This window comes from Podarcis filfolensis (genome assembly GCF_964270895.1).
Source record: "Podarcis filfolensis genome assembly, chromosome: 14".
In the NCBI taxonomy this organism is placed as follows: Eukaryota; Metazoa; Chordata; class Lepidosauria; order Squamata; family Lacertidae; genus Podarcis; species Podarcis filfolensis.
In genome coordinates, this window is record NC_139616.1 from 52,235,900 (window position 1) to 52,262,162 (window position 26,263).

General features: G+C 54.1%; 2 protein-coding genes across 6 annotated transcripts; one reads left to right on the forward strand and one right to left on the reverse strand.

The window, feature by feature from the left end:
* Positions 1-1,408: 1,408 nt before the first annotated feature.
* FAM234A (family with sequence similarity 234 member A) lies at positions 1,409-14,190 on the reverse strand. 2 transcript variants are annotated; one of them, XM_083585727.1, is made up of 12 exons: positions 14,040-14,190; positions 11,036-11,324; positions 10,821-10,940; positions 10,549-10,728; positions 7,726-7,856; positions 7,433-7,565; positions 7,164-7,305; positions 6,189-6,329; positions 5,097-5,172; positions 3,682-3,840; positions 3,038-3,143; positions 1,409-2,505 (listed from the first exon to the last, which is right to left on the reverse strand). In XM_083585727.1, exons 2-12 carry the CDS (start codon positions 11,289-11,291, stop codon positions 2,294-2,296), a joined length of 1,656 nt encoding a protein of 551 aa, XP_083441853.1. In that variant the 5' UTR covers positions 11,292-11,324; positions 14,040-14,190; the 3' UTR covers positions 1,409-2,293. The 2 variants fall into 2 exon arrangements, with proteins under 2 accessions (XP_083441853.1, XP_083441854.1); XM_083585728.1 differs by lacking the exons at positions 1,409-2,505; positions 3,038-3,143; positions 3,682-3,840 and adding an exon at positions 4,604-4,712 and having other exon boundaries at positions 5,035-5,172; positions 14,040-14,118.
* On the forward strand, positions 14,170-26,116 carry TRAP1 (TNF receptor associated protein 1). Of its 4 annotated transcripts, none has more exons than XR_014541499.1 (19): positions 14,172-14,333; positions 15,735-15,890; positions 16,015-16,097; positions 17,328-17,468; positions 17,896-17,967; positions 18,179-18,339; positions 18,682-18,791; positions 19,314-19,387; positions 20,096-20,251; positions 20,452-20,572; positions 20,687-20,756; positions 22,620-22,767; positions 22,982-23,167; positions 23,359-23,497; positions 23,751-23,833; positions 24,784-24,929; positions 25,186-25,258; positions 25,746-26,017; positions 26,069-26,116. XR_014541499.1 is itself a non-coding variant. In XM_083585697.1 (18 exons), exons 1-18 carry the CDS (start codon positions 14,246-14,248, stop codon positions 25,845-25,847), a joined length of 2,109 nt encoding a protein of 702 aa, XP_083441823.1. In that variant the 5' UTR covers positions 14,170-14,245; the 3' UTR covers positions 25,848-26,116. The 4 variants fall into 4 exon arrangements, 2 of the variants coding, with proteins under 2 accessions (XP_083441823.1, XP_083441822.1); XR_014541500.1 differs by having other exon boundaries at positions 14,197-14,333; positions 23,748-23,833; XM_083585697.1 differs by having other exon boundaries at positions 14,170-14,333; positions 25,746-26,116.
* The last annotated feature ends 147 nt before the right edge of the window (positions 26,117-26,263 follow it).

The following is a 26,263-nucleotide window of genomic DNA, read 5'->3' on the forward strand; positions in this document are numbered from 1 at the left end:
AGCAAAGCACTTTCGGAGCAGACGGGGGCTGAGGGCTGGAAGTCAGCCAGGAGCTGCTCTGCCGGGACCCCCTCTGGCTGCACAACAGGGACGTGGGGGGTTGTGTGTGTGTATGTGTGTGCACATGCACAGCTGAGGGGGGCAAGCCGAGCCCCTGGTGCCAGGGCCAAGACCTGCTTCTGCAGTTTCTGCTGTGGCTCTTTTTCTGGTGCCACTGTAGTAATAATAATAGTAATAATAGTAATAATTTATTATTTATACCCTGCCCATCTGGCTGAGTTTCCCCAGCCACTCTGGGCGGCTCCCAATCGAGTGTTAAAAACAATACAGCACTAAATCTTAAAAACTTCCCTAAACAGGGCTGCCTTCAGATGTCTTTTAAAGATAAGAGAGCTGCTTATTTCCTTCACATCTGAAGGGAGGGCGTTCCACAGGGCAGGCGCCACCACCAAGAAGGCCCTCTGCCTGGTTCCCTATAGCTCCGCTTCTCGCAATGAGGGAACTGCCAGAAGACCCTCAGCGCTGGACCTCAGTGTCTGGGCTGAATGATGGGGGTGGAGACGCTCCTTTAGGTCTACTGGACCGAGGCCGTTTAGGTCTTTAAAGGTCAGCACCAACACTTTGAATTGTGCTCCGAAACGTCCTGGGAGCCAATGCAGATCTCTCAGGACCGGTGTTATGTGGTCCCGGCGGCTGCTCCAGTCACCAGTCTGGATGCCGCATTCTGGATTAATTGCAGTAGCCTTCACGGAGGGACTCCTCCTCCAGCTCCTGCTCCCAGGGGCTGCAGCGTGAAACAAAGTGCAGGAGCAGAGCGGCTGCTTGGCATGCAGAAGTCCTTTCCCGTCAGCCTCTCCCAGCCAAGCTCTGGCTCCTTGGACGACTCCTGCCTGGCAGCGTAGGCAGCAGCAGGCCGTAGGGACCAAGGGCCTCACTGAAAACCTGCACAGGGAAAACTCTGCCGAAGCACAGAGGTCCTCTTGCTTGCCTGAGCCCAGGAGGAGGCAGGCAGGTCTCCGGCAAGGGCACGGCCAACCCAGGGCTTAGCAAGACTGCCAACACTCCCCTCTTGCGTCAAGAGATGCTTCCAGGTACCTAAGGGCTTATTGGAGCGAAGGAGGGGGCAGCCCTGCCACACAGAGGTCTCTCTTTGAAACCCCCACCCCCCAAACAGGAGTGGCATATAACCAGGTCACCGGATTCTCCTTGCCAGTCTGCAGGATTTGAATTTGGGCCTGGGGTGCAAGCGAGCCACAGCCTCTTGGGCAGGGGGAGAGGGTGTCAAGAGGAGGGGCCTCTGCCCATTGCGCCTCCTTCCTTCCCCCCCCAAGTGAATGCCACAGGTTTGGGGGCCCAGCTCATTCTGGCGACCGAATGCAGGAGCCCCAAGATAGAACGAAAACGGAGGTTGTGGACAAGGAACCAGGATTTATTGAAACCACAGTAGCAGCAGCAGCAGCAGCGAGCTGGCCAAGTCCCCGCCTCCTCAGGTGCAAGAGGCGGCCCTGTGTGTGAAACCTCCACCACCAAAGCCCAAAGGAAAAACCTTCAAGAAATCCCCGAAGGTGGAAAAGCAGCCCCGTCGGCTCCAGTCCTGGCGGTTGGGGGTGGGCCGCCTGGGCAAAGGATGCTGTGGGGGGCGGGTTTCGGGCCCTTCCCCTAGCAAAGCAGCCAACCCCCTTCCTCCTCCCTGCACCAAGTGGGGCCTGAAGCCAAGGCCAGCAGGGAGGCAAGGCAGGCGCCTGGGGAAGGGGGAGAGCCCCACCGCCTCCCCCCAGGCTGCTGCCCCTGAGCGCTGCAGGCCAGGGTCCCACTGAGCTCTCAAGGCCCCCACCCCCAAACGACTCCCTGGTTCCCTGCTGGCTCCCAGCCGGTGGAGGCAGCAGGGAGAGAGGAAGGAGGAGCTGGGCAGCCAAGGGAGCGGGGGCTGCAGACATCAACCCCAGTGAGGTGCGGGGTGCTGAGCCCTCTCCTCCCCGCAGGAGGGTCCATTGGTGGGGGAGCCTTCCAGTGCCAGTCAAGGGGCCCCATGCTTGCTTGCCCCCCAATCCAGGCCTCCACAAAGACAGAGAGAGGGAGCCTTTGCAGCAGGAATCCCCCAGGGAAAGGGCCCTGGGTGCGGGCGAGGAGCAGCAGCGCTGGAAAGGCCGCCTCTGCCCCCTCCTGCCATGCCAGCCCTGCCCATTGTCAGCCTCGCGGTGGCTCTTCTCTGCCTTCTGGCGCTGCGGGAAGCCTCTGCCGGCCTCGGGTCCCCCGGGGTCGTCCTCTCCCTGCATCCCAGCCTTGCCGGCGCTCACTGGGGGCTGCGGTACCTCATCCTGAGGAAGCGCTCCCGGACGCTCTGCTCGCTGTTCTGCGCCACCTGGTTGAGCCAGATCACGCGGCTGCCGGCGATGGCCTCCTTCAGCTTCCACTTCGACAGCATCACTTGCCCGGGGGCCTGCCCTACCTGGGGCCCCGTCAGGAGCACGTAGCAGGCGTGGCGGCTCCGCTCAAAGAGCACCCCTGGAAGTGAAAGAGGGTGAAGGATTGGGGGGTAGGCAGCAGCAGCAGCAGCGGCGGCGGCAGCCTCCTCCTCCTCGCAGCCGCCCAGCCAGCATGGGGAGGCCCCTGACTGTCAGGAGTGCATGCAGGAGCCAGGCCTTGTGACCAACAGGACTCTGCAGTACTGGGGCCTTCCTAAGTTTGTTCAGAAGAGGCAAGGCGTGGCCACACAGGTGAGGTAACTCACAGCACCTGGTGGCAAGAGCCGGGAAGGGTTATAAGGTCAGCATTTCCCTTCAGCTCTTTGCCACAGCAACTCGTTTCCTGCCTTGGTGCGTTTGGCTTCTTGCTTCCTGATCCTTGAACCTTGGCTTCTTGATCCTCGGACCCCTGACTTCTTGACTCCTTGCTTCCTGACCCTCAGACCCTTGGCTTCCTGACTCCTGGCTTCTGGACCCCCCTTCCTGCTCCCACGCCGCCATCTTGCCCCCGGTCCTGATGTCCCCTGCCGGGACTTCGATTGCCCATGAACTGGACCGTGACACTGACTTACCCTCAAAGGCCACGATGTGCTCCGTGACGTTGCTCGTCTCCAGGAGGACATTGGGCAAGGCGGGGTGGAACAGGTACAGTTGCTGCTGGGCGCCGTCCCAGGACCCCTGGCACCAAGAGAGAAGAGAGAGCTGCAGGCAAGGGCAAACTGCGCAGAGCAGGCCCCGCCAGCAAGACCCCCCCCCCAATAACACACGGAGGCAGCGCATTCCCTGCATGAAATGTGCGCTGGCGAGGTTGTGGCAATTAGGGAAGGCGATTCTGTTATGCGGTGGCAGAGGAGAGGGGCAGGGGCACTGGGGCAACTCTGTGCCAGTGTGACTGTCGCCCCGGGCACACAAAGCCAGACATGTGGGAAGGCTGGTGTTCTCCTTTTGGGGTTCAGAGGGCTTTCATGGAACTGCAGTGGAGTTGGGAGGGAGCACAAAGGTCGTTAGTCCAACCGCATGCAAAGTCCACTCTTTTGCCCAACGGGGGGCTCAAACCGACGACCAAGGGGTTAGGAGTCTCATGCTTTACCAATTGAGCTAGAGATTCCTACAGGCAAATTCCATTCAGCTCCCCCCCCCCCGCCCAAAGCCAGCCGGCAGAAGGAACAGTTTCTTTGCATTCCCTTCCTGCTACAGCATGCCACCCTCCGCTTACCGTTCCGTTTGCGTCCCTCTGGTACAGGCCCCAGAAGAGGAAGACCGATCTGCGGTCGATGGTGGACAGGGTGGCCGGCCGGGGGCTGTCGGCGCCCGAGAGCAGCTGCAGGCCGGCCTCCCACTCGATGTCGCCGGAGGTGCCTTCCATGACCATGACCTGCGGAGAAGAGGCCTGCCTTAGAGGGTGCTGCCTTCTCAGGTCCTTAGCGCTCTTCTCTGCAGCCCCTGCTCTGGGTGCTTCTGCCACGGGGTGCTGGGCAAGGCAAAGGCTCTCAGCACCCAGAAGCTGCTCCATGGCAGGCCAGGACCAAGCCCAACCATCACACCTATAAAATGCATAACTTCGGATCTGATTAAGCGGACCCTCCTTCACCAGATTTGCTCATCTTTAATAATAATAATAATATATAATAATTTATTATTTATGCCCCGCCCATCTGGCTGGGTTTCCAGCCACCAAAGTCCTGAGGGTGGGAGGTGGCGCTTTTGAGGGGGTGACACTCTCTCTGAAGGAGCAGGTACGCGACTTGGGGTCCTCCAGGGTGCACTGCTGTCGCTTGGGGCCTCCTTCAGCTTTGGCTGGTGGCCCAGCCGTGCCCCCACCTGCACTGGGACAGCCTAACCTCTGTCATCTGTCCTCCTGTAACCTCCAGGTTAGGTTACTGCAATGCGGCACACCTGGGGCTGCCTCTGAAGATGCTTTGGAAACTTCAGCTGGTGCAGAACTCAGCGGCCACGATGCTCAGCAGGGCAAGGCGGTCTGAGCATGTATTGCCAACTCTGGCCCAACTGCGCTGGCTGCCCATCAGTTTTGGGGCCCAATTCAAAGGACTGGTTTAAAAGCCTTCAATGCCCCAAGGACTGCCTCTCCCCATATGAACTGACCGAGACCCTGCGACTGTCACCCGAGGCCCTTCTTTCTGTGCCCCACACCCCTACTTCACAAGAGGTCTGGAGGGTGGCAACACAAGGACAGTCCTTTTTCGCGGGGTCTCAAGTTTGTGGGATGTTCTCCCCAGAAAGGCTTGCCTGGCGCCTGCTTCACGTGTCTTTTGACACCAGGCAAAAACATTCCTCTATGGCCCTTTTAATGCGGCAGGGTCCCAGGGGCTCAAAGGCATTGTTCTTGCTTGCTGTTGTGCTGTGCACTTGTATGATAATTTTCTTGTTTATGCCCTGCCCACCTGGCTGGTTTCCCCAGCCACTCTGGGCAGCTTCCAGCAAAATATAAAAAATAATAAAATGCCAGACATTAAAAACTTTCCTGATCAGGGCTGCTCTTTTTTTTGCGGTAAACCACCCTGCGATCCTCAGATGAAGGCGGCATTTGAATTTAATTGATAAAAGAAACGGATCATAAAACTCTGCCTTTGCTGCAAGGGACTCCATGTGGCTGTGGGCCTTTAAACAAACCTTCTTCCTGGAAGAGTCTCTGCTCGTAACGATAACGTCGACCTCGTCCGGCCTGTAGGCTCCAAGCACAGGCTCGCTGCAAGAGGGAGACGAGAAGGGGCTGAACGAGCCGTTTTCAGCAGCCCTGACTGGCACACCGGACCTCTCCCTCCTCCACCCCACCCTTCCAGAAAAGGGGGAAGAAATTGCTGGTTAAGAAGGGAAGCGGAGAAAGGGATTTATCTCCAGAAAGCTGTGGGGAAACTGACAGCTTCGCCTTTGAGCCGGTGCCAACGACTGGGCTCAACCTCTTCAGCCCCGACTGGGCCAGGCGAGCTGGGAAGCACTTCCAGAGACTTTCCACTGAGGGAGAGCAGTTCTAAGTGCAATGGACTCAGAGCTGTGAGCACCAAACTCAGCACCAACGTTAGCAGAGTACAGGAGAGTATGAATTGCATGAACGACGGCTCTGAAGCTTAACTTCTTTATTCTTTTACAGCTACTGCAAACTAAAATAAACTATAAACCAAAAACTAACGGAGGATACTGGACTGCATGAGTGTTACAGTTTCTTATGCAGTCATCTTATATCTGCACAGATAACACTCAGACTCCCACAGAGTCAGGCTGGAGCGGAAGAAGCGATGAGCAGATTCCGCCCCCTCCTTTCTGAAAACATCATGAGAGTCTTAGAATGGGAGGGGTGAAATATTCACATCCTCCCTCTTTTCATACCAACTATTGCAGAATCTAACACATTTGCAATTTATGTACATACACAGAAAGTTGTTCCCTGTTAACTTTCCCGCTATTTATCTTCCTTTCTTCCTCCCTTCCCAGTTGCATAAGTCCTTCTCTTCTCTTGGGCATTCTGCCTGCGCTCAGAAGCACTGTTGGCGAATTCCTCTGGGCTGCGAAGCCCACCTCTAATTAATAGCTCAGAGCCTCACGCATGGCAAAACTACCGGCTGGCCTGTCCTCCTTTTCCCTTCTCCCTCCCGTGCGAAGTCACAGCTCAGGCCACTCTCCCTGTGCCCTGTGCCCGAGGACGAGGCACAAGCCAGAGTCGGACCCCACAGGTCATGGTTGTTGGCAGAAGCTGGCACCCCTTACCTTAAGATGTGGGGTGTCTCTGTGACCCACATTGAGCCCAAGTGCCGCCCGTCCACCAGCTCAAGCATGTTCGATCTTGAAACCAGAAAATCGGCGCTCGAAGACACAGGCATCTTTGTCAGGTAGCGGATTTCTCCCGTGCTAAACAGGGAGGGACCGAGAGTGCTGGTCATTGCTCAGCTGGGCCTTCAGGGGGCGCTTGTGCCAGCTGACACCAATGAGGGCAAGAGGAGGCTGGCGGGAGGAGACCCCATTGCCCTCCTGACCCCCAGAAGACGGGCTCGTCTGACAAAGGGAAAGAAGCACCTTCTTCTCTGTAGAACTTACAACAACCATGTGAGGTGGGCCAGTATTTCCATATTACAGGTGGAGGCTTCCCAGTGCTTTTTTTCTGGGGGTACGCATACCCCTAAACATTTTGTGAATCTAACGGGGGAAGAAACTAATTTCTATTTAAAAAATTTAGTTTCTTCTCTAGCCTGGTGAATCGTCAGTTCTGCTGCTCCCTCCGATGGCAGCCTCATTTTCTGCCATGGTGTTTCCTGAGTCTCAGACGGAAGCGGGTGTTTAATGTGTGAAGTAGGAGTTGGAATCTAGCACAGTGATTGGTCCATTTTGTTGTTACCACCCTGACGGCGGCTTCCTTTCCCGCTGTAATGCATGTTCTTTGTACTTTTGTCCATTTACCGTATTTATTTTTCCTGGTTTGAACTTGAGTCAAAATGAGAGTACCCCTACACATTTTCTAAGAAAAAAAGCACTGGGGCTTCCTAATACAAGGTCACCAACGGAACTGGCGACTTTTTGGCTCACAGCAACACCACCTCTCTCTCTCAACCCCACTTGCTGCTCTCAGACGTGGCCCTTCCTATGAACTTAGTTCTTCCCAAGTTCCCATCCGGCTTGCTCTGAACGCTACGTATTCTCCCCAAGCCCCCCAATGGTCAATCCCGCCTCCCGCCCTACAAGCGGTACCTGAGCAAGGTGATTTGGCGCGTGGCGCTGTTGATCGCCGTCTCCCAGAGTGGATCTTCCGTCAGACCAGAGCTGCTGTGGGCAGGAGAGCTGAAGGCCACCTGGCACAGCGCTTTCAGAGAGTAGCCATAAAGGGCCTTTGCTGAGGGAGGAAGGGAGTCGGGTGAGCCAAGCAGCAGCGTCTTCGCCAGACTCCAAAGAGCGTCTCTTCTCCAGAGAGGACCCCGCCCTCGGCAGGGACCCCTGGGCCAAGAGGGGGAAGGACTCACCTGTGTACAGCAGCACGTAGTGGGAGCCCTTCGGAGTGACCTGCATGAGGTGGCCGACTCTTCCCGGGAGATGCAAGGTCCCAACGGATCCAATCTGGGTGCCATGTTTCCCTGAATAGAAGTGGGCTTGTATCTGCAGAGCAAGCGAAGGCCATGGGATTCTCGCGCCTGGGGAGGAAGCTGAGCTATTCTGCCGCCGCCACTGCCTGCCCAGTCTTAACGAGGCTTGCATGGCAATGCTGAAGAAATGCCAATTTTCCTCGCTATAGTTATCTATAGTTATTTAAGCTCACCTCCTCTCCCGTCTCAGCGAAGACCACAAGGTCAGAGGTGCTGTCTCCGTTGACATCTGGGATCTTCAGCAATGGACTCAGCACTGTCGAATTAGGCCCGAGGTTGGCAGCCTCATTCCAGAGAGTCTGGCCTGGGGAATAAGCAGGAAGGAAGGGCCTCGTGGGGTGAGGGGAGGAAGGGGACAAAGGACCGCAGTTCCCAGCATTCTGGGGGCCTTGGCCATGGCAGCCAACTCACACTCTCGGCCACAACTCTGCCTTCCCTTCCCTCTTGCCCACTTTCTGTTTTGGAACACAGAATATGGGCTAGAATAGAAATTTAAAACACTTAATTGATGCAACAAAAAACAGCATAAAAGACAGTATAAAACGTGGATAACAATAAATTCCGAAATTCAAAAATCAATTTAAGGGGAAAATCCATCCAATAAACATTAGATGATCACCAGGGCTAGCTGGCTAAATTAGCCCTATTTGGGCCAGCGAGGAGAAGACAGGAGCTCCAATGCTCTCCTGGCTTTGGCAAAAAGGTGGGTGCCAGCGGAGCAGGCTCTGGCACCCAATCACAGAGCGGAGCTCACGGAATTAGACTCAAGTGGCCACTCAGTTGCTGATCCTTCCTGGGGCTGATCCAGCAGGCAGCTCCCTTGTCTATCTGAGCAGAACGGAATCTCACTGTTGCTGCCCAGAGCAAAGCTGCGTCCAGTTAACTTAGCGCCAGCCTACTTGCAGGATGCAAAGGTGCCCCGTCAGTGGGATGGGTGCTCCTCACTCGATACGATACAATACCTTTATTGTCATTGTCCCATGCAGAACAATGAAATTGAAAAATCTACATAAGACATTCAACCCTCCCTAAAAACTCTGAAACCCCATTTTAAAATACAATATACTATAGAGACTCCTTATACTGCATTTAAAACCAGAATTGCGTTTGGGTAGAAACTGTTTCTCAGGGGGCTAGTTCTGGTCTTTATAACCCTGTACCTTCTTCCAGAAGGCAGAAGCTGAAAGAGATCATTTCCGGGGTGCGCACTATCCTGCGCTATCTCTGCAGCTCTCTTATGGCACCTGGAAGCATAGATTTGATCCAAGGTGGGAAGAGTGCACCCAGTTATTCTCTCTGCAGTCTTGACCACCCTGGACAGCATTGTTTTTCCCCTGACCTTGCAGCTCCCCAAACCACACACACAGACCATATGTTAATATGCTCTCCACAGCGCAATGGTAAAATGCCATCAACAGGTCCTTGGAGAGATTGTTTTTCCGGAGGATTCTCAGAAAATATAACCTCTGCTGTGCTCTCTTCATCAGGTCTTTGGGGTTTTCTCCCCAGGTTAGGTCATCTCTCAACTCCATTCCCAGAAATTGAAACACTGAGACCTGTTCCACTCCTTCATGAGAATGGAGAAATGCACCCGGAAGACAAAAGGTATTGAGGAGCTAGTGACACAGAGCCCTTCCTGCCTCCTCTGTTCCTTCTCCCTCCCTCGCTCTTGTTCAGTTTTTTGATGGTGTGAGAACAGTCTTCAATGTCCTGGGAACATTGGGAGAAGCCCTACATGCAGCTCCCTTCATCAGCTGTGGAGGACGTGTTACGATATTCCATTCCACCTTAAGAGGAACAGGCATGACTGCTGTGTGTCACATGCCTGTTTATATTCCAGCACAGCCTGCTGGGAACTTCCGTTGTGCGTATAGCTTTTGCTTATGCTGTTTGCTTGGGCACGAAGGGGAGCAGACATGTTTTTCCTCTGTCCTGATGCTGAATAAAAGGCCTGTAAATACGCTTTACGCAGCCTTTCTCCGCCCTTCCGTTGCGAAGAGTTCTTATCTCTGCTGGCTTGCATGCCCAGCTTCTGAAGCTCGGGTCGCAGTTACATGCTGATCCAAGGACCAGAGTTCGCTTGGCTGCCGGCTGGTGGGCTGGAGCCAGCTGGGGGCCTGCCAATTGCCCCTGTTCCCTTGGACGCATCCCAAAATAATGCTGGGTACCTTCTTTGATGTTGGATATTGTTTAGAGAAAGTGAGGCATTGGGAGGGGGTGGCTATCTATAAAATGGGACAGTTTGGGCAGTTTCTCTGAAGCTTGTGCACGGACTGATTGGCCGCAGGGCCCTGCAAACTGAAGCTACCTGGGGGAGTCGCTTCGCCGCTTCTTGAGGATTTCCAAGTGGCAGATTGAAGTGCATGCTTGGTATGTACCGTATTTTTTGCTCTATAGGATGCACCGGACCATAGGACACACCTTGTTTTAGAGGGGGAGAACAAGAAAAAAAAATCTCCCCCTGTCTGCTCAGCACCCCTTCAGCGAAGCGGCAGGAGAAACGGAGCCCCTTCCATTTCTCCTCCCGCTTGGCTGAAGGGGCACTGCACAGCTCTCCCTCTCTGCTGAAAGAAGGAGAGTCTTGCTCTCCTGGCTTCAGCGAGAGCAGGCTTCAGGCGGCTATCCCTGAAGAGTGAGAGGGCTCGGTGCACACGGAGCGCTCCCTCTGCGCTTTGGAGGCTTCGCGTTGCTATCGATGAAGCCAAGGAGCCTGCATTCGCTCCATAGGACGCACACACATTTCCCCTTAATTTTTGGAGGGGAAAAAGTGTGTCCTATACAGGGAAATATATGGTATATATTGCTTGCTGTTTTAGAATTTTTTTTTTAATTTTCTCACTCGCTTGCGTATTTTGTATTGCTCATGAATCTCATTTGAAAGGAACCACCTTGCCTTTGGCAAGACAACCCCCCCAACCCCCTTGTCGCAACAGGAAGGTTGCCTGCATGTCTCTTGCCATGACGCTCTGGGCAAGGGCTGCTGGACACCTGCCTACCTGTCTCCAAGTCGATGGCTGCCAGGATGTCCGGCTCCCCTACAATGAAGCAGGCTGGGGTGTGATCCTGCTCCCCGGAGCAGTCCATCAGCAGGAGCTCTTGGGCGACAGGCCTCTGCCAGAGCGTGCGGCCGTTGGTGCCCGAATGAGCGGCCAGGAAGGCACAGGGGGAGGCCAAGCCTGGAGGAAGAGGAGCAGCCCATTCAGTCCCTGTGGCCTCCCCCCCCCCGGAGCAGCCTCTGCAGAGCCGCTCAAGCCCCAGGAACCCTCACCTTGGCTGGCGCAAGAGCTGTTTGTGCTGTTGCTGTCGGTACTGGCAGCCTTGAAGGCAAAGAGGACATCCTGGACCCGGTCCTTGTTGACGTCCTGCATGGCCAGGAATGCGTAGGTTGCTGCAAAGAGGCCAGAATGGGGGGCTTCAGCGACGGGCCACAAGCACCCGTGGGGCCCCCAGGAGCGGCTGCGGCCCCTGCGGCCACGCACTCACCTGCGTCCTCGTAAGTTCTGCTCCACATCCTTTGGGAAATGGGCCTCACTGGGCACGGGATGATAAAGGAGAAGGCAAACACCACCGTGAGGCACAGAAAGAGGGAGAGGAAGAAGGCCGCCGTGCGCCATCGCGAGAGCCGCTTGAGCTTCTTGGGGGCCGCTTCCTTCTGGGTGCAGTTGGCCAGGCCCTCGGGACCTTTGCCCTCCTCGTTCTTCAGCGGGTGGATCTCGGCTTCCAGGTCTTTGTTCTCCATCCTAGCTGGCTCTTGGGGGAAGGAGCTCGGATCCTGCCACACACAAGGGGGCCTGGATCAGGCCAAACAAATACCGCCCTGGCCCAGACCCACAGCGGCCAACCCAACGCCTGCGGGGAGCCTTGCCCAGCAAACAGCATTCAGAGCGGTGCTTTCATTGCTACAGTTTGTGGGGTTTGCACAGAATTCATTTGTGCACAGTTGTTTTTTAATTAATAATTATAATTAATGTAATTAATAATAATAATAATAATAATAATAATAATAATAATATAATTAATATATTTATATTAGATAGATAATTCATTATGGTCAAAGACCAGCTTGCACAACACAAATAAAAACAGCGTTCATAAAGATAAAATATACAATCAGAGCAGACTGCAGCAAAAGCTCATGAGTTAAAATTGAGATATATACATACACCTGTACAACTGAGATTTGGGCTACCATAGAAATTTCGTACAAAGATTACCATAATAAAGGACAAAAGTGGTAAGGACCTAACAGAAGCAGAAGAAATCAAGAAGAGGTGGCAAGAATACACAGAGGAACTATACCAGAAAGAAATGGATGTCTCGTACACCCCAGTTAGTGTGGTTGCTGACCTTGAGCCAGACATCCTGGAGAGTGAAGTCAAATGGGCCTTAGAAAGCACTGCTAATAACAAGGCCAGTGGAAGTGATGATATTCCAGCTGAATTATTTAAAATTTTAAAAGATGATGCTGTTAAAGTGCTACACTCAATATGCCAGCAAATTTGGAAAACTCAGCAGTGGCCAGAGGATTGGAGAAGATCAGTCTACATCCCAATCCCAAAGAAGGGCAGTGCCAAAGAATGCTCCAACTACCGCACAATTGCACTCATTTCACATGCTAGCAAGGTTATGCTTAAAATTCTACAAGGAAGGCTCAAGCAGTATGTGGACCGAGAACTCCCAGAAGTGCAAGCTGGATTTAGAAGAGGCAGAAGAACCAGAGACCAAATTGCAAACATGCGGTGGATTATGGAGAAAGCCAGAGAGTTCCAGAAAGACATCTACTTCTGCTTCATCGACTATGCAAAAGCCTTTGACTGTGTCGACCACAGCAAACTATGGCAAGTTCTTAAAGAAATGGGAGTGCCTGATCACCTCATCTGTCTCCTGAGAAATCTCTATGTGGGACAAGAAGCTACAGTTAGAACTGGATATGGAACAACTGATTGGTTCAAAATTGGGAAAGGAGTACGGCAAGGCTGTATATTGTCTCCCTGCTTATTTAACTTATATGCAGAATTCATCATGCAAAAGGCTGGTCTGGAGGAATCCCAAGCCGGAATTAAGATCGCTGGAAGAAATATCAAAACCTCAGACATGCAGATGACACAGCCTTGATGGCAGAAAGTGAGGAGGAATTAAATAACCTTTTAATGAGGGGAAAGAGAGCACAAAATATGGTCTGAAGCTCAACATCAAAAAAACGAAGATCATGGCCACTGGTCCCATCACCTCCTGGCAAATGGAAGGGGAAGAAATGGAGGCAGTGAGAGATTTTACTTTCTTGGGCTCCATGATCACTGCAGATGGTGACAGCAGTCACGAAATTAAAAGACGCCTGCTCCTTGGGAGAAAGGCGCTGGCAAACCTAGACAACATCTTAAAAAGCAGAGACATCACCTTGCCAACAAAGGTCCGTATAGTTCAAGCTCTGGTTTTCCCAGTAGTGATGTATGGAAGTGAGAGCTGGACCATAAAGAAGGCTGATTGCCAAACAATGGATGCTTTTGAATTCTGGTGCTGGAGGAGACTCTTGAGAGTCCCATGGACTGCAAGAAGATCAAACGCATCCATTCTTAAGGAAATCAGCCCTGAGTGCTCACTGGAAGGACAGATCCTGAAGCTGAGGCTCCAAGACTTTGGCCACCTCATGAGAAGAGAAGACTCCCTGGAAAAGACCCTGATGTTGGGAAAGATGGAGGGCACAAGGAGAAGGGGACGACAGAGGATGAGATGGTTGGATAGTGTCTTCGAAGCTACAAACATGAGTCTGACCAAACTGTGGGAGGCAGTGGAAGACAGGAGTGCCTGGCGTGCTCTGGTCCATGGGGTCACGAAGAGTCGGTCACGACTAAACGACTAAACAACAACAACAGAAATTGACCCTGAGGCACCCCAAAGGGCAACTTTGGCATTTCCCCAGTAAGCTATTTTATTCTAGAGGATGAGCTGTGCCTACAAATAATATATTTATATGTAATATAATTAACAATATAATTAATAATTATAGTCGTCATATGGGTTGAAATAGTTAATGATGCTAGTCATCACGGCAACGTTAGTAAAAATGATAATATGGTCTCGCCGCCCCCAGCAGCGTCCTCCTCCTCCAGGAACGGGCCCAGTCCTCCTTTGCCGCCGACGGAGCCCCGGACCGGGACCGCGGAGCCCCCGGGGGGCGTCCCGGGCTGGGAGTGTCGCGCCCGGAGGAGGCGGGTGGGGAATTCTTCCGCCTCCGCCCCCCGGGCCCTGCAGGCCTTCGGACTACGACTCCCATGATCCCCCTGCGGGGCCGCCCTGCCGGGGCTGCTGGGAGTTGTAGTCCGGAGCCCGGAAGGCGAAAGGGGCGCCCGGGGGAGCCGGGCCCGGAGCCCCTCGGCAGCCCCGTCGGCGCCCTCCCTCCGCCTCCACGCCCGGGGGTCCTTCCAGCGCCCCCTGCCCCGCTCCGGGCGGCGCTCTGCACATGCACAGGGGCGCCCTCGCGGCCTACCTGGAGGGGCGCAGGCGCTCCTTCCGACCGGTCCGGCCGAGGGGCGGGGCCTGGCGAGCGCCGGAAGAGCGCATGCGCCAAGCTCCGGCTCGCTCCGGAGCCCGGCGAGGGGGCGGAGCTGAGGCGCACCGACGTCACGGGAGCGCCGGCTATGTCTCGCGTGACGCTATTCCCGCGCCGGAAGTCGGGTCGGCGTGAGGGGAGCAATGGCGAGGCTGGAGGTGCTGCGCGGCGGGCGATGCCTCCTCCGCCTCCTGGTCCGCCCGGGAGCCGCGGCGGCGGCGGCGGGAGCAGGTGAGGGAGGCCGGGCCCTGGCGAGGCCCCGGGAGGAGGTGGCGGCTGCTGCTTCCCTGGGCGCCGCGTGACCCTGGCGACCCGCCGCCCCCTCTGACCCCGCAGGCCGCGCGATGTCCGTCCCCGCCGCGGATCTGGCCCGGGGAGCCCCGGGGGCGGCGTCACGAGAAAAAGACGTCTAATTCAGGGGATGCCAACTTTTTTTGGCCATGCCCCACATAAGCATCTCTCAATTCCTGATCCCCGTTTAATTCTTATTCTTCTCCTTATTATTCAAAAAGTGAATTCCTGTTCACGTGGAGGAAGCCTAAAAGGCCATTCACTGTTAATGCAGTGGTACCTCGGGTTACATACGCTTCAGATTACACACGCTTCAGGTTACAGACTCCGCTAACCCAGAAATAGTGCTTCAGGTTAAGAACTTTGCTTCAGGATGAGAACAGAAATCGTGCTCTGGAGGTGTGGCGGCAGCAGGAGGCCCCATTAGCTAAAGTGGTACCTCAGGTTAAGAACAGTTTCAGGTTAAGAACGGATCTCCAGAACGAATTAAGTTCTTAACACGAGGTACCACTGTGACTCTTTCTTGAATTGCCACCCTTAAAAATCAATTCTCTCTCGGGGGGGGGGTGTGTGTGTACCCCACGTTGGGAACCACAGTTCGAATTCTCTTATGGGGTACTTAGAGCCCCGTCTAGAGAAAGCAGAGGCCAACCAGCGTATTATTGAGAATCAAAGCAGCTACTAAGCCTGATCTTCATTAACAGAGAATAAACTGTTGCAACAGAGTTCCCTCCCTCCTTGCAAGCAGGCAAGAGAGGCCCAGAACAATGGTGCATAGGCCTCTATAAAGATTTTTGAAATTGCCCACCCTGTAACCCAAGACCACCCCCCAAAATATCATACATACATCACAGAAGGAGGCGGTCTGCAGCAGAAATTTGAGAGTGTTGCTTCTCCCCTGTCTGCCAGGATACCTGATAATGCCTTACTTGATTGCATTTTCTGGGCAGTCTGGCCATTCTTTTGTGATGGTAAATACTCAGTTCCTGAATCTCCTACGCGTATTGATAGTGTGCTCAGCTTAACAGATACTTGCTAGACTGTATGTGCAGGGAGGTGTAAGCCCCTACAAGACCATTGGAAAGCTGCTCCCATTTCCTTCCTCCTTGCAGAGAAATATTTGAGGTCAATTTGGGAGAGTCAAATAGCTTCAGGATTGCTCTCCAGTACCATTTCAGACATGTGGAGTATATACTTACGTATGTGCATTTGCCTTGTACATTTATGAACATTTATTCTATATTGGAGACTTTAGAATTCTTATAACAGTGGGTAGCATCCTCTAAAGCTCCGCGTTCAGAAGGGTCCCTGGCCCACCACCCAATGCTTCTTCCGTTTCAGGTCCAAGGGCCGTACTCCTGCCCCGACCGGCCCCTCCGCTGCTGCCTCCAGGGCTGAGCTGGGCGTCCAGGAAGAGTTACAGCTCGCAAGCTGCCCAGAGTGATGAGGAGGCCCCTCCGCTGCATCGACTGACCAGCAACCCCGAGGCAGTCCCAGGTCAGGCTCCCCCTCCCCTGGAGTCAAGCCACGCTCTTTCCTGGGCCCTGCTGTGGGGGGCAAAGGGGCAGCCCTTTGCCGAGAACAGTAGCAGCAGCCCTTTCCTCTCCTCTCCATCTTGCAGGTTCTGCCTCCAGGCATGAGTTTCAAGCAGAGACCAAGGAGCTGCTGGATATCGTGGCCCGCTCTCTCTACTCGGAGAAGGAGGTAGGCTGGCCGCTCCTGCCCTGGTGCATCCCAAGGGTCCTTTTGCAGGGCTGCAGCCAGCGTCTGCCACTGCCCATGCCTGCTGCGCTGGCTTGACCCTAACTCCTCGTTGGGGGATCCTGAGCCCTGGTAGTGGCTGCTGCCTTAATTTGAAGCAACTTCCCTAATGCAGACATTTGGAGGGCATCACTGCACCCCTTCTGCAGTGGGTTGGTAAGTTTCCCCATGTTAGTGGAAAGCAGGTGCGCTGCGTTACAGACTCAGCCCTCCTCTCACCTCAGTTGGGAAGCAGTCCTTGTACCTCTTAGGGAATATGGCTGATGTAGTGCCTTGCCCAACATGTCTTTCCTCAAAGCTGCACACTCCACAGTCCGTGGAGCTTCCCTGAAGCCCTCCAACTCCTGGGAACTGCAAGGACCAGAACAGGCTCCTGGGAAAGGGAGTGAGTTGAAGGGCTTGAGGAGTCAGATCAGACTGGGGCGGCAGTGCAGTCTGCTTGGAAATCCAGGGTAGCTCCAACAAACTTTGCATGTTGGTGACATGCTTTTCATGACAGAGCAATTCAGTTTTACTAGCAAACCGGAGGTTAAACTAACCCCTTTCCAGCTCTGGGATGAGTGTAAGGAGCATTCACGTGACATACCTGCTGCTGCTGCTGCTTCTTTGACGATCCCTCGTAGCTTGTCTTCCATAAACACGGTTTTAACAATGAGTCCATAAGGGACTGTGGAGGCCAATGCTGGATCCTTACGTCCTTCCACAGTGGGGACATTGGATTCCGGGCAGGAGTTGATCACGGAGTGGCTTTGCCAAGCATGCCTTCCTCTTAGCTCATTTCTCCCTTGTGTCTTGAGTTCAAGTGTCTTCAAAGCCCAGGACACCTTTGATAAAGGCTGTTCTCCAGTTGGAGCACTCGCAGGCAAGGGTTTCCCAGTTGTTGGTTTTATACTACATTTTTAAAGATTTGCCTTGAGACAGTCTTTAAACCTCTTTTGTTGACCACCAGCATTACTGCAGCTGACACACTAACATGTCACGACACACAGTTTGGAAAGCTCTGCTCTAGAGGATGCCTGCGGCTACAGTGTGTGGAGTCTACCCTGCCTTTGGCTAGTGGGGGTGGAAGGCATGACCCGCTTCCATCTGGGATGGGGCGCTGCTCCACACTCAAGAGCCACTCCCTGCTGTCTCTGTGGTGCCCGTTTGCATCAGCATGGCCTCTCCCTGCAGGTGTTTATCCGAGAGCTGATCTCCAACTGCAGTGATGCTTTAGAAAAATTGCGCCACAAACTGATGTCCAAAGGGGAGATCCTGCCAGAACTGGAAATCCACCTTGAGACAGACTCCAAACAAGGAACCATCACCATCCAGGTACTGCTGCCGAGTGGATGACTTGCGCCAGAACTCCCCAGACTTCTCTATTTGTTCCTACTCCTTGGCCAGGGCTGCCAAGGAAGGTCGCTGGACTGGAGAGATTTTGCTGCCTCTGGCCCAAGGGGGACTGGTGTGGGTATTCTGCCTAGCTTGAGACGTGGCCTTGGCCACAGCTACCCAATGAGCTTGGTGTCTGGTGGGATTTGGCCCTGACTTAACTTCTGACCTTGGGCTGGACCCCATAGACCAACCTTCTGGTGCTTTGCTCAGATCAGAGCCGATCTTTCATAAACAGCTAGAAACAATGCTGCTGCGAAGTCTCTCTCTTGCCCGAGTCTGTGCAGATGGGGGAGCGTTGCCTTCCCTATCCCAAAGTGGGGGCCAGGACATGACACAGATGTCTTTGCCATTCTCTTCCCTGCAGGACACAGGCATCGGGATGACCCAGGAGGAGCTAATCTCGAATCTTGGGACCATCGCCAGGTCTGGCTCCAAGGTAACGGGGCAGGAGGGTTTGGGGCAGCGGGTGCAGGCTCTGGGGGTGCAGCTAGGCTTACCACAGTTCCAGGGCGGAGCAATCCCTGAGGCTACAAGGAGAGGGGGCTCTGGCACCTGGCACGTTGGTGACCCCCCCTTTGAGTTGTTGGGAAGTGGCTAGACATCTGTCAGGGCAGCCTGGCTGCAAGCAAGGGGCTTTGTGTTCACAGGCCTTCCTGGACACGTTGCGGAGCCAGGCGGAAGCCGGCAGCAGGATCATTGGCCAGTTTGGAGTGGGCTTCTATTCGGCCTTCATGGTGGCGGATCGGGTGGAGGTTTTCTCACAGTCTGCAGAGCCAGGCAGCCCTGGGTACTGTTGGCACTCGGATGGGTAAGTGGTGCTCCGGAGGGAGCTGGGCAAGCCTGGGCAGCAGGCAGGAGGAAGTGTAGGTTGCAGGCAGAAATCTTGGATTTTTCAAAATTTAAATCAGATTTTTTCAATTTAAATTGGATTTTTAAAATAAAAGTCTTTTGGAGGAAAAAATCTTTCTAAAGATAGTATTCTATTTAAGTTGCATTATAGTCCATACTAAAACTCAGTCTAGTGTTTGTTTTTGTTTTAAATTGTTTAACCACATAAGTTAACAAACATGGATATGTATACTGTAACATTATTGTTTTAGTTAAATAAATTGTTCAAATTGTTATTAAGGAAACGGTTTTCTAATCCTAGTTCTGGGACATTTGAGATCTCGGAAGCCTCTGGAGTTCAACCAGGGACGAAAATAATTCTCCACCTCAAGGAAGACTGCAAGGAGTTCGCCAACGAGGAGCGCGTCAAAGGTGATGGCCCTGCGCCTGGGTGGGGTTCTCCAGGGTGGCCTTGTGGGGGTTGGCTTGGGGAGTGTGTGTCTGTGAAAGGGGAGAAAGGCTTTGCACCTAGAAGCTCCCAGTTTCGGTCTCTGGCAGCATCTCCTCTGAAGACCCGAACTCCAAAGAGCTGCCACCAAAAGCGGGCAGTTATTGGCTCAAGTTGGACTGTTGGCATGGCATGGATTCTCTGTCACTGGCTTCTGGGCTTGTTAAGTGCCAGGTTGAGAAGCGGGAGCTGGGGGGGGGGTCTTTCTGACCCCTTCTGGCCCTCCATGAGCAACATACCTGTGGTGGACCTCAATGCGCTCACGGTTCTGCATTCCAGGATCTCCACAGCATCCAGCGCTGCCTTTTCTTTCCTTGTGGGCTGGTCCACTGTGTTTCTGGGCTCCCCATGGGTGGATGGGCCAGTGGGCACCTCTGGAGTTCGGGTGTCCCGGGCAGGGCTGTTGACCAAGGTTGATCATCAAACCCCTTCCTTCCTTCCGCTAGAGGTCATCACAAAGTACAGCAACTTTGTTGGCTACCCCCTCTTCCTCAACGGTCGACGTGTCAACGCCATGCAGGTAAGGCGGCTGCAGACTTGCGCTGCTTGGGCCCCAAACATGCAGAATAATAATAATAATAATAATAGTAATAATAATAAAAAATAATGTTAGGTATACCCCGCCCTCCCCAGCCAAGACCGGGCTCAGGGCGGCTAACACCAGGTATAAAAATAATTGATTAAAAAACAACTTAAAAACTTAAGATTAAAGTACAACATTAAAATGAAGCCTCCCGGTCGTCTTCCGCCCTGCTCAGAACAAGGTGCTGGTCAGGAGGAGCCGTCTCTTAGGAAAGGCTCCGGGCCAGGAAGCCCTGCCTGGGATTTTGCCTTCGCCCTGGGCTTTGTGGGGGTCCTGTGCAAGTGGCTCTGAGGAGCAGCTCCCCCTCTAGTGCACAGGGGCAACATTTGCTCTCTCCTGTGAGTTGCCAGAAGGACAGTGGAGGATGCTTCTCAATGCCGGGTCCTCTTCCCACGGCCTTTTAATTTCAGGGTGGGGTAGTGGCTTGGAGAAGGTTGCCAATGCCCTTCTAGTCCCACGCTTGGTCCGCTTTGGGGGCAGGAGAATTATTCTGGGCTCCTCTTTGCTATTCTGCCTGGAGCCTCGGGGTGTTTTGGGCTTGCCTCTGGACCAGACTCCTTCTGGCAGCAATGGCATTGGCTGTCCCTTGTGCCCTCTGAATGCCTCAGCAGCCTCTGCCCCCCTGTCCCCCCTCCCTCTGCGCAGGCCCTCTGGACCCTGGAGCCAAAGGACATTGGGGACTGGCAGCACAAGGAGTTCTACCGCTTCATTGCTCAGGCCTACGATGAGCCGCGCTACATCCTGCATTACAAGACAGACGCGCCTCTCAACATCCGCAGCATCTTCTACGTCCCGGAGGCGGTGAGGGCCCTGGGGGTCCCCCCACTGCCTTCCAGAGGCACTGAGGGGTGGTCTGCAGGAGGGGGGCAGCCCCACCCCAGGATGGAGGTTGAGCCGGGTCCCTCCCACCTGGCAGAACATCCGGTTTCAACCTGGGCAACCCAGTCAGATGGGTGGGGTAGAAAGAATAACACCATTATTATGACTTCCTGTGCCTCTAGAAGCCCTCCATGTTTGACGTCAGCCGGGAGCTGGGCTCCAGCGTCTCTCTCTACAGCCGCAAGGTCCTCATCCTGACCAAAGCCGCAGACATCTTGCCGAAATGGCTCCGCTTCCTGAAAGGTAGCCACCCTCCCCTTTGCAGGTGCCCTGGGCAGGCAGGGGGGTTACTTCTGGGCCACAGCTCCCCCTTGCCCTCCCTTTCCCTGACGCTGCCCCTCCCTCTGTTTGGTTCAGGAGTCGTGGACAGCGAAGATCTCCCTCTGAACCTCAGCCGGGAGCTGCTCCAGGAGAGCGCACTCGTCAGGTGAGCTACCCGCGGGCCGTGTCCGTGTGTGTCTCTCCAGCCCGGGGGCTTTCCTGGAAGTGATCCAAGGGGGCGCTTGAAGCTCCGCTCGCTGATCCGCCTTCCCCCAAGGCAGGCTGTTGGTCTGCTCTGCCCAGTGTCGGCTGCTCTGACTGGCAGTGGCCCTCCAAGGTTCCCCTTGTCGGGATTCACAGAATGCTGTGTGAGATAGTAAGTCTGCAGGCTTGAGTTTGCTGGCTGATGCAACTGGCTGGTGCAGTCGTCCTGCAATACTTTCTATGCAAGTGCTGGGTCAGAAAGACTCAGCAGTAATGTGCTGTCAGTTGATTGGCTGTCATCGGTTTAAAAGGGAAACCTGTCCAGCAGTAAAGGTGGTGGTGTAGAGGAGTGTGGTCAGAGAGAGAGAGAGATAGAAAGGTCTTCCTATATAGCTCACAATAAATATACTGCACTGAAGAACCTGGAACTCTGAGCATTTCTGCTAATGCGCCACGGAGAATTCACGACACCCCTTTCCTTTTTTTTTTGACAAAGTAATAATAAAAAATAAGAATAAACATGTGCACCCCACTACTGAGATCATTCCATTGTAACTATCCAACCTTCCAAAATTTCAACACCTCTTGCGATGGTTTGACCCCTTTCCGTTCTAACAGTACAAATTCTACAAACACCCTCCATATCTCCTTAGAGTCATTTCTCCTGAATATTCCCCGTCTTGCCTTAATGGCACATGTTAATGTATCATTAATAGCTATAGCCCACACTTCTTTATACCATTCTTCTATTTTATATTCTGTTTGCCCCTTTCACTTCCTAGCTGTAATAACTTGCACAGCTGTCAATAAATTTGTGAGCAAGTCCTTCATCACCTGCAATCCTTCCACCCCATCGTAAATTGATAACAGGGCTACCTCTGGACTTTCGGTCAGCTTTAACCCAGGGATTTCTGTTGCCTCCTTAGACAACCTTTGCCAGAAAAATTGGGTCCCCCTTTCCTGCCTGCTCCTTCGGGCTGGGCCCTGGCTCCTTCTCCTGCAGGTCTGCTCCCTTCTTGGTCACCAGGGGGCAGGGATTGGGGCCCTCCGGGTGTTGCTGCGACTCCTGCTCCCATTAGCCCTGGCTCCTGTTGTGGCTAATGCCAGGAATTGGGATCCCAGCAGGCAGAGGTGCGATTGGTTGAAATGCTTCTGGGAGGCTTCTTGGTCATAGAGCAATGCTAACTTCTTCTTTTTATATATATATATAAATTTTTATTAGTTTTTAGACATATCATTTTCAACAGTAATTAAACTTTTACATCTTATTCAATTTTTTGACTTCCATCAGTCCTGTCTGAAAATTTTCCAATCTAATCTCTCAGTATGCATTTGTTATTTTCGCTATTACATTTCAAACTCATAACCAACATTTCTATCTATATCTACTTTGTAACACCTTGTATATTTCTCCTTATAAAACTTCTTGTAGTCCTACTAGCGTAATTTTTTGATTACAGTTGCTCTTCAAATAATTCATATACTTCTTCCAGTCTTCTGTAAATCTCTAGTCCCGCAGGCTTTGAATCCTTCCTGTCATTTTGTCCAATTCTGCATAGTCCATTAATTTCGTCTGCCATTCTTCTTTCTTCAGAATTTCTTCAGAGCAATGCCAACTTCACTTAGATTGCACATGGCACCTAGGCAAATCTTTTGGTGAAGGGAGGAAAGAATGGAAACCCCCCTCCCAGCCAGAGGTGCTTCAGCCTGTCACTGTCTGCAGTCTTTCCTCCGCTGTCTCTCCTGCCCCTCTTTTAATTTTGGGGGCTTCCAGGCACTTATCTCTCGCCCCCCAGTCTCTCTGATGTTGGGTGTTGTCCTGCAGGAAGCTCCGGGGAGTCTTGCAGCAGAGGCTGATCAAGTTCTTCATTGAGCAGAGCAAGAAGGACCCTGAGAAGTACGCCAAGTTCTTTGAGGACTACGGGCTCTTCATGCGCGAGGGGATTGTCACCATCGCTGAGCAGGATGTCAAGGTGTGCTGAGGGACAGCTGAGGGGCGAGGTTTATTCTTGCCAAGTTTCCAGAGGGAGGTGGGAAACCAGGTGTGATGCCACCTACTTCATTTATTTCATAAAAGTGGATTGTAAAACACACCCTCAAAGCGGTTTACTTGGGCAGCGGATGCCTTGATGAGGGGTGAGGGTTCTGCCTCCTTTGCCCTGTGACTGACTGGACTCTCCTTCACAGGAAGACATAGCTAAGCTGCTTCGCTACGAGTCCTCGGCGCTGCCCGCTGGCCAGCTGACCAGCCTCTCGGACTACGCCAGCCGCATGCAGGCCGGCAGCCGGAACATCTACTACCTGTGCTCTCCCAACCGCCACCTGGCCGAGCACTCGCCCTACTACGAAGCCATGAAGAAGAAGGACGTGGAGGTGAGCAGGAGAGCAAAGGGGGGCCTGGGAAGCAAAGCCCCAGCCGGGGCCTGTGGGAGCCCCTTTCCCAGCAAGTGCTTTGGGGTTGGGCACCAGGAGCAGAGGAGGAAGCCCTGTGACCGGGGTGGTGGTTGTCATTCTCTCTTTCCTTGGAACTGAGGACACCCCTCCCCCCAATTTGGCCCCCGCAGGTACTATTCTGCTACGAGCAGTTTGATGAACTGACCCTCCTGCACCTCCGGGAGTTTGACAAGAAGAAGCTGATGTCTGTGGAGACGGATATCGTCGTCGACCACTACAAGGAGGAGAAGTTTGAGGAGAAGCACCCAGGTGGGCTTCTGCTGTGCGGCGGGAAGAGGGTGTGAGCCCTTTTCAAGCGGAGTTGGCTGCCTAGCTTGGAGGAGGTGGGGAATCACCCATCTTGGAGGGCTGGGAATACCCCAGGAGGCGTCCCAGAGGCTGGCCTCTTGTCAGCACTCCCCACCCTCTCAGGAAGGACTTTGTGGCTGTGACTGAGGGGTTTGTCTCCTCTTCCCCCACCCTGATCCACTCCCCTGTGTTCCTCCTCCTCCTCCTGCAGCAGAAGAGTCTCTGAGCACCTCGGTTGCAGAGGAGCTCCTGGCCTGGATGAGGAATGCACTTGGCCCACGGGTTGCTGCCATCAAGGTGAGGGTCCGGGGCAGGGGGGCAGGCGGGTAAGTTATAATTACAATAATTTCATTATTTATACCCTGTCCATCTGGCTCGGTTTCCCCAGCCACTTTGGGTGGCTTACAGCACATGAAACATTGTAAAATCAGACACAAAACATTTCTCGATACAGGGCTGCCTTCAGATGTTTTCTAAAAGTCATCTGGTGGGAGGGCGTTCCACAGGGCGGGCGCCACCACCGAGAAGGCCCTCTGCCTGGTTCCCTGTAGCTTCGCTTCTCGCAGGGAGGGAACCGCCAGAAGGCCCTCGGAGCTGGACCTCAGTGTCCGGGCTGAATGATGGGGGTGGAGATGCTCCTTCAGGTATACTGGGCCAAGGCCGTTTAGGGCTTTAAAGGTCAGCACCAACACTTTGAATTGTGCTCGGAAACATACTGGGAGCCTGTGTAGGTCTTTCAGGACCGGTGTTATGTGGTCTCGGCCGCTCACAGTCACCAATCTGGCTGCCGCATTCTGGATTAGTTGCAGTTTCTGGGTCACCTTCAAAGGTAGCCCCATGTAGAGCGCATGGCAGTAATCGAAGCGGGAGATAACCAGAGCATGCGCCACTCTGGCCTGAGTGGGAGGCCTGAGTTTGCACACAAACTAGGGAGAACACTTTGGCCACCTTGAGGGCTTGGGTCTCGGGAAGCCCCCTGGCTGGGCCTGGCAGGACTTTGGGCTTCAGTGAGGCCTTTCCAGGAACGGGCGTCACTGGGAGCTGTTTCTGCAGCCACAGTGTGACCTGTCAGGATGGTGATGACTGTGTGAAGGGCTGAGAGCATAAATGACTGGAAAGGGCAGTTGTGGGGGATCTGGGCAAACCCATGTACCGGCCTGCCGTTTCCTCTCTTCCTGGGACCTGGTGGGGAGGCAGGAGGGGCTGCTAGCCTTGACCTCACCCCCCTCCGTCCTGCTGCCCTACAGGTGACTCCCCGCCTGGAGATGCACCCGGCCATGATCACCGTCCTGGAGATGGGTGCTGCCCGCCACTTCCTCCGGATGCAGCAGCTGGCCAAGACCACCGAGGAGCGGGCTCAGATCCTTCAGCCCACGCTGGAGATCAATACAGGGTATTGGATTTGGGGGTGGGTGGGGGGACAGGCAGAGCTGGACCTGGGGGAGGAGGAATCCCTGGACGTGATGCACTGGGGACTGCATTGTCGCCCTCACATCCTGCTTTCGGACGCCTCCCTTTGGACCTCGGCAAGGGCTCTCCTTGGGGAGGGCAGAGGGGCTGGGCACAGGCGGAGAGGGGGCTTTGGGGAAGGAAGCCCATGCGCTCTGCCTGCTGCAGCGCTCAAACTGCCCCTTCGTCTTCCCTTCTAGGCACGCTCTGATCAAGAAGCTCAACCAGCTCCGCTCCAGCCAGCCTGATCTGGCCCTTATGCTGCTTGACCAGGTGAACTAGCTTCTGCTTCCTCCTCGGGAGAAGCCTAGCCACACAGAGGGGCACCTGGACTGCCCTCGTCTCGTCAGGCCATTGGGAGAGCAGTGGAAAGGGGTGGGGGAGGCGTCCAGGGCCTTTGCAATGTCTGGAGCTGAGACAGCTGGCACCTGCAGCCTCCACAAGCAGGGAACAGTGTAACCCCCTGCCACCCCCACGTGGATTCCCTGGGGCCTCTCTGAGAGCTTTGGGGGGGCGGGCAGAAGAATAGAATTATAGAGTTGGAAGGGGCCAAGCGGATCATGTAGTCCAGCCCCCAGGAGAGCAGTTACTGAGGGAAATGCGCCCCTCCTGTCATGTTTTCCTTGCCCACTCCTGGCTGGCATTCAGAGCAGAATCCCATCTCTGTCCGTTGGTGCTCCTGCCATACCCTGGGACACAGTAAGCCAAGGTAGCCCCCCTCTACCCTGACCCGCTTCATTGTTCCTTCCTTCGCTGGCAGATCTACGACAACGCCATGATAGCAGCAGGCCTGAACGACGACCCGCGACCGATGGTGAACCGGCTGAACGAGCTCCTTGCCAAAGCCCTGGAGAAGCACTGAGAGTCCTGCCTGGAGCAGAGCTGGGACATCCTGCCTGTCTTCAGAGGGGTGCTTGGCCTGGCTTGCCTGCTCTTTTGGCAAGCTCTTGGCCTGGGCTCCCACATCCGGATCTTGGCCCATTGGAAAGAGCAGATGGGCCAGAGTTGAGCCACTGTCCTTGATTTCAAAACGTGTGTTTGCACAGCCGGCTGTCAGGTGTGTGTTTCTGGACTTGCCTGCAGGCTGCGTGTGTTGGCAGTACCTCTTAAGTAAAGACTTTTAAACCCCCAGTTCTGAAATGTATCGCCCTGCTTTTATTCTGAGCCTGTCTTCGAGTGTGTGGTTCTTAGATCCCTTCTACAATGCGCACGGGAAGAGAGTTGCTCCGCACTGTTCACAAAACGCGCTGGCAATTAGGACCAAGTGCTTCTAAGCAG